This window comes from Camelus dromedarius, chromosome X, assembly GCF_036321535.1.
Source record: "Camelus dromedarius isolate mCamDro1 chromosome X, mCamDro1.pat, whole genome shotgun sequence".
NCBI lineage: Eukaryota > Metazoa > Chordata > Mammalia > Artiodactyla > Camelidae > Camelus > Camelus dromedarius.
Window position 1 is genome coordinate 22,960,957 of NC_087472.1, and position 16,485 is coordinate 22,977,441.

Here is a 16,485-nt window from a genome sequence, read left to right on the forward strand (position 1 = left end):
GGTTTTTAAAAATTTTTAAAATTTTAAAAATCTTTTAAAAATTTTAAAGAAGAGTTCTATCTTCTTTTAAATTTTTTCTAGAGCTAATCTCTGGACAAATGAGAAAATGTTCTAGCTCAATTAATGAGGAAAACATGCTTATTTGCTCTGATCAAGATTTAGTATTAGCTTTATCTGAATAATATCAAAATTAGCCTACAATTTTGCCTTTACTCAGAGTTCAAATGTTTGCTCTAAAGTGTATAAATATATGATACCATAGAAATGCATAAAAAACATTCAAAGCAACACCAGGAACACACTCACTTCATGGACATAAGCAAATAAAATGGCTCGATGATAATTTGCCATTGGATAGAATGTTAAATGAAAGATATCTGGACTTGAGATGGGTGAATATCAAATGTGCACGAATGGATGATGGCCATAAAATGCAAGGAGGCTTTGGGTGTGACATGGAAACAAACCTTGGAGAAATATCACATCCTTGCTGCATAAAGGCACCCAAGGAAAACCAAAGACTGTTAAATATTCCAAATTCATTTGGAGGATCAGGAGGGCTTTGCGGGTCACGAGGTTCTTCATTGTTGTCTTCCAAGTGCCATTCGTAAGGGCTGAATCTGCTGACCAGGAAAAGAACTACACTGACTCCAATGTAAGCGAAGACGATGCACATCCAGATTTCATAAGCCAAGGGATCCAGAAATGAGAATACGCCTGGTTTTGATTTCTGAGGCTTCTTTATCATGATGGAGATGCCCAGGCTCATAAAGGGCTTTGAGAAATCTATGACTTCTTCACGGACCAGCGTTATAGTCAGAGGAGCAACGGCTATATCAGCCCTCTGGAAAAAAACAAAACAAAACATTTTTTGACTTTTAGAGACAGTATTTCCATTAGTCATTTGCCACTTAATATACCTCTTTGGTGGAAATATAAAGTCTAAGTCACTGCAACCAACTGATTTGTCAATGCTTTGGTTAGACAAGTAGTAGCATTCAATGGGTCCTAAAATGCTTGATTTGACAGTAAGTAAAGGAAAGGATACTGGCTGGCTTTTTGTCCTCTGATGCATATTGGCTTGGGGCAACTGACTCAGTTTTTTCTTTCTAAAAATTATTTTGCTACCTTGCAACTCAACTTGTACTCCCTTGTGACATATCACTATTTAACTCTTCTTATTTTAATTTTTATGCTCTTATGTCTTATCTCCCTTACCTGACTAGAAATTCTTGTGGGGCAAGGATAAATAGTCTATACTTTTTGTATGTGCCTCACTCCCCACCATGAGGTGCCACACAGGACTACAGTACCCAGCTTAACACTTGTGTGCTTGCCATTATTCTTGAATTATTTGTTTGAGAGTATTGCTAGTAGAACATAGGTTCTTTGAAGGCAGGGACTCAATCTTCAATTTTTGTATCTATCACTGCAACAGATACTAAACTAAAGCAACTGTAGATGCCTAAAAAATAAGCTGCTGATCATTGATATGGGTAAACATGAAAGAATTCTGCATGGGCAATAACAAGGCTAAGGCAGTTATTAGAATACATTTTAATTTATACAGTAAGCCATCATTTCTAGTGACACATATCAGTGTAGCCCTCACATGTGTTGGATCAATAAAATAAACGTATCAGTAGTGCCCTGCATAGTTAGCTCAGGCAAAGGCAGACAATGTTTTTATATTAGTGCCATGAAAATAGGCACTAGGAACTTCTGCATTTATTTCTTTTGTCTTCCACAGTTGTTCCTTTATGGCAGTAGTAGGTTTTATCTGGAGCACGGCCTTCAAATGCATAACTTAGAAAAATGCTTCTGACTAAGGAAAAGATTTTGGATGGTATATCAGATATAAAGTGAAAACAATTTTGATGATCATTTTTTCTATGTTAAATAGAGTTATGCTTCAACGTCCCTACCCGTGGGGAGAGGTGAGGGAAGAATGATGAGGTCTGAGATAGGGTTTGTTTTTTAAAAGATGATGTTTTCTACTTTGATTTACACATGGTGACTCAAACTGGTTAAGAGACACTCCTCAATTAATTTAAGGGGAAATGCAGTAATAAACAGCCAGCTAACATTGACTCTGCTTACTCTGTGAGACACTGTGCTAAGCACCTTATATATGTATTATGTCATTTAATCCTCACAGCAACCTTGTGGTTGGTACTTGATCATTCCCATGTTAGAGAAAGTGAGGCACTGAGAGGCTGGGATTAAAACCCTGGTCTTCAGATTCCAGAACTCACTCTTAACCATCAAAAAATTCTAACTCCATAGATATTTGCAGGTTTCTAGTGTGTATTACTTTTACATATAATTATCAACCTCAGCCAATGCCTCTCAGGTCCATTCTAGTGTGTATTTAAGTGCCTATTCTGTGCCAAGCACTGTTCTTGGTGCCAGGGATGAAGCAGCGAGCAAGACGGACAAAAGAGACAAAAATGTGCTGCAGAAAGTATGCAGTTATTGACACCAACAGCCTACTGACCAAATCTACCTTGAAGGCTGACCACCATCATAAACTCACCATTTCTAAAATTAAATCCATCATCTATCACCGTAAGGTTGATTCTCCTTGAAGTCTGTGAATGATTCTTATTCCAAACTTTTCCCAGTCTCTAATCCCTACCAGTGCTACCCTCTCTGCAGATGGTCTTGTCTCTTCCTTTACTGAGAATACGGAAGCCATCTGCTCTGAGCTCCATCACCTCAGTGTCCTTTTCTCCTTCTCAACATATTGCTGTATCTTCATCCACCCCTTCTGTCTCATAGAAAGCAAACTCTTTCTTTCCAGGATTTAATGTACTTACTCTGTGCATCTCATATTCTTCTGCCTCTTCTTAAAACTCAGCTCTATTTATTCTCTTTCACTGTTTCTCCTTCTCAGCCTATTCCAGTGGTTCTCAATTTGTGATTCCCCAGACTAGCAGCATCAGAGTCACCTGGGAACTCGTTAGAAATGCCAATTCTCAGGCTCTACTCCATGTTTATGAAATAAGAAACTTAGGAGCAGGGGTGCTCAGGTGGCCCTCCAGGTGATTCTAATGCTTGCTGTAAACTGAAAACCATTTACAGCTCTTATTCATTTAATAATTACCTCCTACTCAGGTAATTCTGTTTACTGACAAAGAAAAATGAAACAAAAACCACTTCTCCCACCTTTTTTTGATCCTACTACCCTCTTAATCATATGAAATTTTTCCCTGTCAAGACTAATTTTCTTGAAAAAATGCACCTTCATCATCTCTTGATTTTAACCCAACTTTTTCCTTATACACCTGTGATCTAACTTCCACCCCCCCCCCTTCCAATTTACTGAAATTGCTTCTTGAGCTATATACTTGATTACCAAATTCAAAGACCTTTCCGCCGACATCAACTGCTCATGTGACTGCACTGGCCTTCGGTGTTATATCCCTATATGTCCCCTCTTTCCTCGGCTCTCTGACACTCATGACTATGGGTTCTCCTCCTACCTCTCCGAATGCTCCTTCTCTGCCTTTTCTCCCTAGTTTTGCTCTCTCAATCAAGGTGTACCTCTGTACCCCCAGTGTCAATTATTAGGGCCTGGTTTAGGAGATAATGAATGAGGGTTTGTGGAATAAGCAAGACTCCTTTAAGGTTCTGTTCCTCATTTTTTCCCCTTAGTGTTATTACCTATGGCTTCAACTCTTCCCTCATTGCAGCTAACTCCTGAATCACCAGTTCCACATCTCTAACTGGAGGGAAGCCCAAAACAAATTTTAATCTATTTCACCTTTTTGCATGGGGCCAGATCTGGTCATAGAAAGAAAAGCTACTGAGGAGCATGGAATTGGCCAGAAAGCTAGTGGGTTTTTGGCAGAGAGAAAAATCTTTCAATCAGCTAGAAAGAGCCTTGTCATGCCAAGAGAACTCACAGACAAAGCCACCTTCTGTCCCTGCCAACATATTTCTACCTCCTGCTTAGAACATGCAAATACCCCACTAGTATCATTGCCCGTTTGATCTCATTGGATTTAATTACTTAACGTAACTAGTTTTTGATCTCTAAAGTCAAAGTAATGGATAGTTCGCAGAGAAATTGCCATTTCTTTGTTTTGAAAGGATGAAATATGGGATATTTGTGTGAGAAAAATCACTTTGAATTGAGTTTAGTGGAACTGGGTTCTTTTTCAAGCAGGTAATGAAAGGAGTTGGAGAATCCTGACACCCTTTAAGAGAAAAAAACTAACTCAATAACTGAAACACCCACCAGATGATAAGCACAGCTAAATGCTAACAAGACGTGGCTGGACAAAGCGGGACTTGTCTGGTTCCCAGGAACATGCAGCAAACAAACAGATTCCCAAAGAAACCCATTCGTAATTTGAAGGACTTTTGAAGTCACACAAGGCAACAGGAAGAACCTGCTTCCCTCAGGCATTTGCCTTTTCTCCTCAGCCTGGCTTTTCTGCCTTTACTGAATTGTTTCTTTCTAAGGAACTCTTCCAAAGATGGCGGAGTTTGCTTTTTCAGAGGGTGCTTCTTCAATGAAGAACAGTATTTAAATCTGTGCTCAATTAAGCCTCTTGCATGTGGACCTGGCTCCAAAATGAGAATTACCACGCTGAACCTTAAAAAGAACCTATACAGACAGAAAAAGACAAAGGGATAGCAGAAAGCAGGTGGAAGAAGGCTCAAGCGATAAAGAGGCAGGGAGCTACTGATCAAGCCTCAAGGACAGCCAACTCGGTAGGAGACTTAGCAACCCCTCCCACCTCCTGCATGCTTGGTGAGACCAACGCAGCAGAACTGTCATATCAGCTCACAGCCAGCCTTGGAGGAGCCCTTTCCCTCTGCCACCACTACCCTCTCCTCCATATGAAAAGGCTCTTGTGATAGTTGCTTGTTTCAAAGATAAAAGCCTGCTTAGCATAATGTCTGAGGAGCAATCAACATGCTTAGTAGAGGAAATGGACAGGAGCAGGTAACTAGTGTCAGAAAATACCCATTTAGCTCTCTTGGGACTGCCGTAGCATGCAGATGAGTGGGAAGGTCATTTTCAAGGCATGTTAAAGATTTAGGAGGCCAATATTGGTGAAAAAGGGAAAAAGGCAACTTCCCAAATGGCCTTCCTTTCCTGGTTTCTGCTCCTTATGAAAGCCAGCTGTGACTGGGAGAGAGCATTAATAATTATCAGTGGGGCTGGGGAGGAGCTGAAATTCTTAGTCAGTAGTGAAGTACCTCCAGTCCAGCAGCCTTCTGTCCTCAAGCCTCTGCCTGTGCTAGAAATAGCTGTCAGCAGGCCATTTTCAGAAACCGAGGTGGGTAAGTACGTGGTGTGAGGGTGCTTTGGGTGATGGACAAAAAACAGCGAATGGAAGGAGTTCAGGGTAAGACTTTGCTAGTGCTTTTGCTTGCATCTTGACTACTTAAAGGATTTTAATCAAGCAGCTTAAGAGTGGCTGTGTGGGCTCAGTAAACACACCAAATTAGGTTTGATTTTTCTACTCACCAGTGGCAAACTCAGAGCAACTGCATTATTGGAGGGGATTTAGCCTGAGGGGATTTATAATCCTTTTCATAGGTGGGTTGCCAAAGTCATCAATTTCATAAAACTTAAAACCCAACAAACTCATATGTAAACGGATGATGCACTTAAGAGTCTGACAGGTTTAAGACAGAAATGACTCTTCATTTAAATGTCATTTAAAACATTTTTTCTTGAGCTGAAGGGATTATGTTATAGCTTAACCACCTGATGATCTGATACAAAACCTGCAATCCACTTGGAGACTATGCGTGAGTGGGAGCTTGTCAGCCGCCATTTTAAAGCACTTACTCTAGAAAGGGGGAGGATGAGGAAGGGGGTAGGCGATGTATTGGTGTGTAGCGCATGAGATGTTATATGTTATCTGAGAGAAGAGGGAGACATGACCTGATCCCTCATCCGTGTACCAGCCATGAGGTTCTAGTAGCCTTTGGCAGACAGTTCCTTTGGAAAGTTTAAATGTGTTGGAGAGAGGAGTAGGGCAGAGTCAGCCTAGACAATAGGAATATAATTGCTTCCTGTTGAGGGACAGGACTTAAACTGCTTTATTGGCTGTGCTCTCTGGGATATTTACTGTCTACAATTGTTTGGATCTGGGGAAAGGGATGAGGTCTATTTAAATCTGTGCAACAACAAGCAGTGTCACAACAGGACCTCCTCGTTTCTTTACCCAGAACAGATGTCCCAGTCTGGATCTGTTGGTTAGGGCTCCTTGCTCTTGGGGAGCTGAGAGAGTTAAAGACAAAGTGAAAATAAGGGGTATCCCTGGAGCTCGGTAAAGGCCTCAGGAGATTAAATTTGGTTGGAAATATCTCCCCACCCTCTCTGCTCAGAATGGCAGGCTTCCACATGTCATTAATGCTCCTTCTGGAGTTCATATGCCTCATTTGAAAGAGAGGGGCACTTTTATCAAACCATCAGCCCTTCTGCCAAAGCCCAGTGTAATCGCCTGAAGAAGAGAAGAGAATATTTGGCATCTGTTACAGCATCCTTGCTTCTCTGCCTTTTAGCTGGAAGGACAGATTGACTTTCTGTCTTTTTTAATGGAAAATGAATCTATCTTAGGAGAGTGACAACCTAGGAGATAATTTCTTCTAGGTAGAGAAATGTCAGGGTGAATAGCATCTATAAAATTGCCATTTGTCCCGGGAGTGTGAAGGAGTCTGAGGATGGCCAGGGGATGTGACTTGGAGTTAACTCTCCCCCAGCCCCATCTCCATCCCTAAGCTCTCTGCTCTCTTCTAAGGCAGAGGTGCCAATCTGGATGGTAGTTCATCTGGCCTTTCCCAGGGCAACTCCCCGACCTCCTCCCCACCTTTATCCTGAGTTCTACGTGCTAGGAACGTAAGGAACATGGCAGCTGCCCACTGGGAGGTGTCCTTTTGTCAATTAGGACCTAAATTTCCTTCCAGCCCTTTTTCTGAGTCTCTTTTTCTGTTAGATCATGTCTCAAAGGGCAGAAACCCCCAGCTGTCTACCTGGATTTTCAAATATTTCAAGTGATAACTAGAGATGTCTATTACATTATCCTGGAGGCCACAGATAAACAGGAGGGGTATCTCAGATGGAAAAGCTCAGAATCCAACTAGATTGTAAGCCCCTTGAGGGCAGTTGGGCTTATCTTCCCATGATCTGACAAGCTTAGTAAACTGAGCCAGTATGACCCAGTGGACAGAGCACTGGACCAGGAATCATGAAACTTAACTTATAGACTAAGCTCCACCAAGCTGTGTGATTTTGTGACCTTGTCACAATCCCTGCCACTATTCCTGTCATCCCTGTCCTATATCAGGCCTTGGTTTCCTGGTTTACTCAGTGGGTAGTTCTAGTGGTCAGTCCTGGCTGGTCTCCACATTTCTGTGTAAAGTGAATGAAAAGGGGAGCTAAAGGATATCTAAGAGCCCTACTAGCAACAGAATGTTTTAAATGTCCTCTTAAACACATGCTATTTGGGAGTCATAAAAACTTGGGGTCTGTAAGCCATGATTGAGCTGGGGACACTTACCATGTTGGTGATATTATAGACATCCAGCTTAAAATCAAAACTTCTTAAAGCAGGTGGACACTTTCAAGTCCATGATGTTCTGACGTGCTTACATAATGGGAGGCACATTGTGTCCCACTGACTTTTTTTTTTTTTTTTCAAAAATAGCCTTCTTAGTGATACAAGGTGGCCCAAACATCAACCTTGATTTGATTTTCTTTAGAGGGGAACAAAACCATTTAGGAATCATATGAAAAGAGACTGATTAGCTTCTTTCTTCTTTAACAAGTTTAATTCATTTTGACTCTTTCTTGAGACTTTCTGGCAGATACTGAAATCTCCTTTGCAGAGCTTTTTTCATCTCTGCCTTTCTTCATTTTTTTCTACTCTGATCTGTTGTACATACTAAAAGCATAAGAGTAAATGCCCTAAAGATAAAGCAGTGCCTATCTGTGTACTTTTCATGTTACTGCAAGAAATCATTCCATGTTCTCCATCTTTTTACTTATTAAGCACTTAGGGAAGTCACTGGAGAGTGGGGGGGGGGGTTCTGCCCTTCTTTTTCTTAAGCAATTTGGAAACCACAAGAGGCCAGGCCTGCCAGCAATGAGTGCCTATTTTTACTTTTCTCCATTTCTATCCATGATAGAGAAGTTGCAAACTTCCCAATGCTGAAAGATGAAAACTTCTAAATGAAGATGAAGATGTGCTTAGCTTAGGACATCATCCTCCCTAATGGAGAGCTCTCACTCCAAGCATGATAAGAATGTCCATTTTTTATAGCCGCAGGTCTTAGAGGAAACTGGGATTTGGCAGTCCACTCAAATAGCTTGGTTTGCTATCAGTTCCGCCAAATCACCTTGTGTTACAGTCCCAGGAAGCACAAGATGCCTGTTCGAGGTCGAGGAGGGAGGTTGGACATTTCTGTAAGAGCCGAACTATTGATTTTGTCTTTAGTAGAAAAAACTGGAGGAAAAAGATGGGTAGCCTCCTCCAGGAGAATTTTTACTTACTCAGCAGTAGAAAGTTGGTTTCTAAAATACAAACAAGTAAGGGACTCACTAATTCTTAAGCTCCCTCACTCATATAGACACAAACCAGAAAGAGGAACAGAATGTAGAGATTAAATGGATGCAGTACAGGGGACGTGGCAGAGGAGAAACCAAAATCCAATGAGAAAGCTAGTCTTTGTCTGAACAATGTCAAGAAATCTTCCTTGCTCTCCATCACCGTTTAGTGGCCTGCACAATGCCAGGAGGGCACTGAGCTATTTACAGAGTGTGACAGTCTTTCTTTCGAGACACTAGAGAGCTCTGGCAATTGAGCCATGATGGGCTGGTAGAGCTCATGCCAGTTACTCTGCACTAGTAGAAACAGACCTCAATTCCTTGCCAGGCTTCTGTGGCCAAACACTTTTGCCACCACAATGGCTAAGGCACCAAGGGCCTTTGCAATATATTTCAACACTTTTAGGACGGGATGGGTCTGCAACATTTGGCTGTTAGGCAGAATGAGGCAATGGTTAAAGAACACAAACTTCACAGTCAAGAGACCTGGATTCAAATCACTGTGTCAGTATAAGCTATTTGGTCTTGGCAAGAAAGGTCATTTCCCTAGGCTTCAATTGTTCTCATCTGTAGAATAATGTTAATGTTTTGAGGATTAAGTTAACATGATGCTTGTAAAGCACTTCGCAAAATTTCTCACAACCAGTAAATATGCCACAAATGGTAGCTGATAATAATAAAACTCTTATAGGATTACCTCCCACTGTGAACTCAGTTGAATGAATATTGGCTGGGCAGTGTTACATGCCAGGCATTCATTCATTAAAGCAAAAAGTGAGCATCTCTTATGTATCCAGTCATGTGCTAAGAGCAGGGAAGAGCTGTGAGCAAGACAGGACCTCTTGGAGCCTGAATGTTGGGGAGATGAAGGCCAGGAAATAGAAGACTTGATTACCAACTTGTAAAGTAAGAGCGTAGAGCTGTGTCAACATATTTCAGCTTAGGGTCCTCAGAAAGCATGATGGGTGCCCTGTCCTTTCTTCAGCCCCTCTCTCTGGTCTTAGACGTTTTCTTTCTCATAACTGGGTTCACTTGAATCTCATCTGCAACTCAGCCCTGCCCCAGTTCCCAGGGCCAGGCTTGACCCAAAACAGGAGATACCTGGCTCCAGCCCCTTTGCTAGGGCTAAGGTTCAAATTGCCTTGCAGCTTGCCTGACTGGAGGATGGTGCCCTAGTTTTGATACTTGAGGTCCACTCTCATTTAAGCCTTAATTCCTTTTCCATGCCCTTATTTTTAGAAATGAGCTTCTGCCTTTGTGCTTGTTCCTGAGGACCTGTTCCAAAAACTTATTTAGTGACCCCAGTACTATCTTATGATTGGAGAGCGATGCCTGATTCTTGCTGATTCCTATCTCAAGCGCTAGAGTCCTTATCCTAAACCTCATTCCAACAGCTAACTTGGATATTTGCTTCTTGTCAGATTCTTCTCAATATATCCACCCCTTAGATTCCTCTGCCTTCCCCTAACCTGTTGTCTAGACAGGGACTGGTCATTGCAAGTAATCTTTGTCTGTTAGAACTAAACCTCTGCCACCCTTGCCTGCACTTGGGTTAGTTTCATAGTGACTGACTCACCCAGTGGACGGTTCTTCTGCCCAGTTTTGCTTGTTTCCATATGTCTCACTGGGCAGCCCAAGATCTGACATTCCCAATCAGAGGTCAAAACCTTTTGAAGCTAAGATCCTGAGGAGCTTAGAAGATACTACTGTACCCCTTTTAAAAACCCTAATTATTAGTAAAATTCTTTTGTACTTGGCCGATGGGCAAGCCCTTGGCAGAGCAATTCCATTCATTCATTCAATACATATTTATTGAACTTGCGTTATATGCCAGGCCATGGGATATTGAAATTAATCAGATATGTCTCTGTCTTCAAGGAATTCATAGTTTAGCTCGGATAGCTGAGCTTGTAAACAGATCATTATAATACAGATTCAAAAGTACTATGAGAATGGGGGGAGGGTATAGCTCAAGTGGAAGAGCACATGCTTAGCATGCATGAGGTCCCAGGTTCAATCCTGGTACCTCCTCTAAAAATTAAAGAAAGAAATAGACCTAATTACCGCCCCCCACCAAATACTATGAGAAAGCAAAAAAATATTATAAGGAAGCAGAAAACAGGGGCAGCAAACCAGACTGCCAATGGATAGATAGGATTAGGGAAGACTTCCTGAAAAAGGCGATACCTCTGAGTTCTGAAAGACTGGTAGGTGGTGCTAGCAGAAGAGAGGTGAAGGCACTTCCAGGTATGCCTTTAGGGTCAGGGAATAACACATATTTTGCTGTAGCTGGGACATTGAGTGTGAAGGAGAAAGGGTACAAGATGGAGCTGGAAAGGTAGGCAGGGGCCAAATTATGAAGTGCCCTTATTTGCCATGCTAAGGAATTTAAATTTTACCCTAATTTCTAAAGTGAGAATTTACAGTAATGTGGATCTGATTTGCCAGGGTAAGAGCAGAGGCAGGGAAACCAAGTAAAGACTGTCATTGGTAAGAACCGTAACTAAGATGATTATGGTGGGAAGGAAGAGTGTACCTGGAGTTGAAAGACAGAGGAGTAGAATTGATAGGACATGGTGACTGACTAGATATGAGGGGAGCAATGAGAAGATGACCTGGTTGCTTAGGCAACTAGGTAGGTGGTGACTCTGCTGCCTGAGACGGGGAACACAGAAGGAAGAGATTTTCAGTAGAGGGCAGGCTGTACTTAATGTTGCCAAATAAAGTTCCCCAATTCTGTTTTCCTTTTAGTAAAATAATCCTGTTGCCCAAAGGCTGCTATTGACGAGCTACCTTTACAGAATGCAACTGTAGAATAAAATTTTTTTCATATAGACCATATGAAAACTATACAATTGGCTAAGTATTACACTTGAAAAGTAAATCCTCTATTTTCTCTGTTAATTGGAAGGCATAGAAGTAAATGAAAACAGAGTTGAAAAACTTACCCCATAGACAAGCTCCCCAACCATGCCGTTCCATATTTTAGTCTCCGGATCCCTTGCACCATATTTCCCGTCTCCGACAATGGACAATTTGTATTTGATCCTGACGTGTTTGGCTATTTCATAGGCTAAGTCTACACAATAGCCTTCATATCGCTCATTTCCTTCCAATTGTTCATGGTTTTTCTTATACATTACGTATGGTGATTCCTTTGGGACCAGAAGGAAGATGAAAGGATTACTCCCATTATTTTTCTAAGAGATAATACATGTAATAGTGAAGTTTTTCCCCCCTGTGGCTATTGAGGTTTGGTGTGTTAAGAAATCTTTAAAAATGTTTGCTTAATAAGCAGAAGAGCCTCAATCGAATATTCATGGGGTACATATTCCTTGGAGTCCTTAATTGATGATTTCAGAAAGTAGAGAAGGATTTTAGCTGTTTTTGAAAGTTTGAAAGAAGAACCAGTTTCCACCTGTAAAGTCTTGATTTAGTCAAATTGGGCAACGGTATTTCCCTCAGTTACATGATGGTGAACTGCCTTTGATTTCTTGGGATTTGCCATGTTGGAACCACAGCCAGCCCAGGCAAGGCCCAGGGAAGCACTGTGACTTTTGTGAGGTCAGGGTCTGTGGCTTATTCATTTTTATATTCTCAGGGCCGAGTACAGCACCTAGGACAAAGTGAATATTTCACATGTATGTTTAAATGAAAGTAAACTTCAGCTGAATCTCCATTCAATTAACCACAATTTTAGACCTAGTGGCATACTCATTTTTAGCCCAGGTTTGTACTTCATTCAGCAATGAAACATACAAGTTTTTAGAAAGACATCAAAATAAATGAAAATAGTATTTCACATCTTAGTAGTGCTTTGAATTTTTCAGAAAAGCTTTACATGGTGAATATTGCCTTGAAATGTCTTATGACATAGGCAGAAGGTTATTATTATGCCCACTCCATAAATTAAACAATAACACAAACTGGGGGGAGGGTATAGCTCAAGTGGTAGAGCACATGCTTAGCGTGCATGAGGTCCTGGGTTCAATCCCCAGTACCTCCTCTAAAATAAACCTAATTACCTCCCTCTCCCCACCAAAATAAAAGAATTAAATAATACAATAATAAATAAAAAAATATTAAAAAATAACACAAACTGAGGCTTAGAGAAGTTGTGACTTGTACTGTTAAACCCAGATTAGTGGCAGACCTAGTGTTAGAATGCTCATCTGCTCTGTCCTCCGTACAACGCTATCTCCCCCGGCAATGAAGAATTAGATTTCAAGTCCAGATGAAGCATCCGTCCATGGTATGGGGGTGGTAAGGAGGATAATAATAGCTAAAACTGCTCCAACTTCCTATTCTTTTTAAATGACATTCTATTCATCATCATGGCAAGATACTTCAAAAGGTTCCTAAGCTGACTTGTTGGAAGTTTCCACTGTTTGAACTTGAGGTCTTTCCTACTGGCTGAATAATCTTTTCAGAAAACAGAAGTCTTGCTATAGAGAAAGGCCACCTATCTTCTCTCCATACTTACCAGAATGGTAGTCACCACTATGGTCCGGTTCTCTGCGGATGCACTGTCATTGCTGATTTGCTGATCTGAGAAAGGTACAAACCTTTCATACTCATTCCAGTAGCCAGCCTAGAAAGAGCAGACATTTGGCCTGGTTGCTTATTTTTCACTCAAAAAGTGCTGCATGAAATCTGAGTGCTGTTGTGGATTGAAACTTTTTTTTTAGTTGCTTGAGCTTTACAAGGATTGAGGTCCTCTCTCCCTTTGTCTTGCCACCCCTCCCAGGACCCCAAAACTGACACACACACAGATACGCTAGTCTTTCTTCTTGGGGGTTCCCATCCCCCCTGCGCCTTTATTGATATTTGGTAAAGTAAGTTAGCCCACTGTAGGATGATCAGCCTTTTTGTTTCTTTAAACTCAGATAGCAAAAAACAAAAAACAAAAAACAAACCAACAACCAAAAACCTTTGCATTGAACTGTAGGAGAGCTGGGATGTGAGGGTGGGAAACCAGTTGAGTATCATGTAGAAATGGTACAAGATATTTCTGTTCTAAGATTTTATCAAATAGCTACTACATTCCCACTTCATGACTGACTCAACTATTAGTATGATAGAAGCAAAGTGGTCATTATGAAACTTAGTTGCAGAGAACAGTATTTGGTCCAGAGTCCTTTTGCTGGGTGAGTTGACAAAATGGGGAGATACCTACTTTCCAATTTTTTTGCTGAAATTGTGTGTATCTTGGCAGCTTCTGCTTAAATAACATGCTATAAAATTTGTAATTCCTTCCCTGTGTTATAGGAAGCTATTAATAACTCTTGAGTCTACCACTTTTATAGGATCAGCCTCAGAAGGAAATATGCCTTTTAAAATGTGTAGATGGAACACTGTGATTACGAAACAGCTCTGCATCATATCTACACTACTAACCAAATGGAAAGGCAAAAACGGTGTGTGGGAATTTGCTTTGTGTGTGTTTCCTAACACCTGTTTTCTTGTATCTGAGGGCTGTCACCTTCTGAGAGACTTTTTATTTGGTTATCTATTTTGGTTACTTACTTTCCGAGAGCCAGTGACTTTCATTTCATACACATCGATGGTATAGTTTGTCCTACGTCCGTAAGTGTCAAATTGGATGTTTCCAGTCATTCCTTGTACTTGCACCTGATAGAAAGGGAAAAATGTAAAAATGTAAAATAGCACCACATTACTGCCTTCTAGATCCCTGTGATAAGGTCTGCTGACAGATCTTGGAATCTTGGGGAGCTTCTACCTTGAGCCATTGAGCTACATCGGCCAGATCAGTTCTATACAGATCTTCATTTCCTCTCCAGTATTTTCTAAGTATGCCTTTCAGTTAATGAAGCTTTGAGTGGGTATGATAGGCAGTTACTTATATGATACAGTAAGAGCCACTACTTTTTCAAGGACCTGAAATTTCTACCAATTAAGTCTCTTCTTAAGGGAGTAGCTTAAAGAGTATTCTTAACTAGGATAATGCGTTCTTCTGAACTGTGAGTTCCTTGAGGGCTGTGGCTGTGTCTTAGTATTCCCTGCATCCAAGCATAAGCTGGCTTCAGTAACGTGGGCTCTGGATCCACACCCTAGCGTCATCACTTACTAACTGCATGACCCTGCGTATGCTCCTTAATTCTTTTGTACCTCAGTGTCCTAATCTGTAAAGCGGGAAGTCCTAGCAGTGCCTATCCCACAGAGTTGTTGGGAGGATGAAATGAGTTATACACATGGAATGTTTAGATCAGGCATGTAGTAAGCATTGCAATACATGTTAGCTATATTATTATTATTAATCAAAATAAATTTAGTTGTTTCTTGAGAGGGTTACACATGTACCAGCTACCATAGTAACAGGGGTGAGTTTTTTCTCTTCTTTAACGTATACCCAGCTACAGATGGGTAGTGGAGAGCCAGGCCACGGAGGGATAATCCACAGATTGATGAACTTTGTTAAGTCTAGGGAACCAGGAGTATGGAGTACCACATAAGAAAGGCAGGGGTACTGGAATAGCCTGGACACCTGGTTGGGATGCCAAATGGAGGTGTATGTATGCCACAACTTGTCCTGCATCTAGGCCCAGTGCTATGAACTATCAAGAGGCCATATCTCCTGGGTGGAGAGATTTCCTTACCTATTTTATAGTTCAAGGACACTAGATGAACGACCCTTTATAAATATGTCATTATTGTTACCCACTTGAATTACTTATTTGGTGAGTATGGGTCAAGGAATTTGCTTCAAAGAAAACCAATCTGTCTTATTTTCCCAGGATGAAAGGATGGAATTCTTTGTTGTCACTTATAGAAACGTGACAAGCTGTTTGTTAGACACGTCAGAAGTGGTGGGAAGGGGCTTGTGCTGCAGAAGAGAAAACTGATGGCAAATATTAGGGAGCATCTTTTTAAAGGGAAGGGGGCTTGTTTACCACCAGTAGGAGACCATGGAGTATCTGTTGAAGCAGAAAGGCTCCAGTGTGACTTCCTGAGGACAAAATGATTGTCCTACTGACCCAAAAAACCTAAGTACTATTGTCAGCTTAGGCTTGCGGAGAAGGGGATGTAACACTTCTCATTAAATAAAGATCCTTCGTTGAGAGAGAAATGACTTATCTAGTAGGATGGGTCTGGTGCATACTGGGATGCACGAGGGGTTCTTTACACACTATTTTGAGCATTGAATTCTAGGAAAGGAGACAGGCAGGGTAGAGACACTGGCAGAGGAACTTATTAAGGAAATTCTTCATGACTGAAAATAGCAAGGGCTTCAAATCTTACCGAGAATTGTATATTTCTAAAGATTCAGCCTCTCTGAGCATGATCTGCAGACTGGACAACAGCCTAGTCTGACTAGAACTTTTGGTGAGTAGAAGTAGAATTGGACTAACACTCAGAAAGAAGTCTATTTTTAAGGATGTGAATGTCAGTGACAGTTTCCCACCATCCCATCTGGGATCTCTTCTTTAATCCTCTCCACCCTCTACCCCAGTCTATATTAGGTGCTTCTCCTCTGGGTTCCCATAGCACTCTGTGTGGAACTTCACCGTAACATTTTAATCATCTATTTATTTCCATCTCCCCTGCTAGATTGGGAGCATCTCAAGATGAAAGATGTTCTTTTTGTGTGTTCTCAGCAATTAACACAGAGCCTGGGATAGTGCAGGTGCCCAATAAATGTTTACCGAACAAGTGAACAAGTTTCAATGACTTAGAATTGTGACTTATTTCAGTAGATCAGGCTGAGGTTAATCTTTGCACCATCGGTAGATGGTGAGGATAATGATTGCTCAATTTGCAAGTGGCTTTAAGGTTTTTTAAAAGCATTTGTTTACATATTAACAAATTAAATATGAGCTCCCCTCATCTTATTTCGTGTTTGCATATTAACCGGGAGCCTGATACATAGTCATTGGTGTTCAATAAATATTTGC

The 16,485-nt window shown here is 41.1% G+C and overlaps 1 protein-coding gene across 4 annotated transcripts in view; it reads right to left on the reverse strand.

The window, feature by feature from the left end:
• GRIA3 (glutamate ionotropic receptor AMPA type subunit 3) overlaps nt 1-16,485 on the reverse strand; it is a 262,136-nt gene that overhangs the window by 66,556 nt on the left and 179,095 nt on the right. For all 4 annotated transcript variants that reach the window (XM_010991643.3, XM_010991644.3, XM_010991645.3 and 1 more), the window contains 4 exons: nt 14,099-14,203; nt 13,056-13,163; nt 11,521-11,727; nt 468-844 (listed from right to left, as the gene is read on the reverse strand). In XM_010991643.3, the coding sequence (XP_010989945.2) occupies nt 468-844; nt 11,521-11,727; nt 13,056-13,163; nt 14,099-14,203 (797 nt within the window). The remainder of the gene's footprint in view (nt 1-467; nt 845-11,520; nt 11,728-13,055; nt 13,164-14,098; nt 14,204-16,485) is intronic.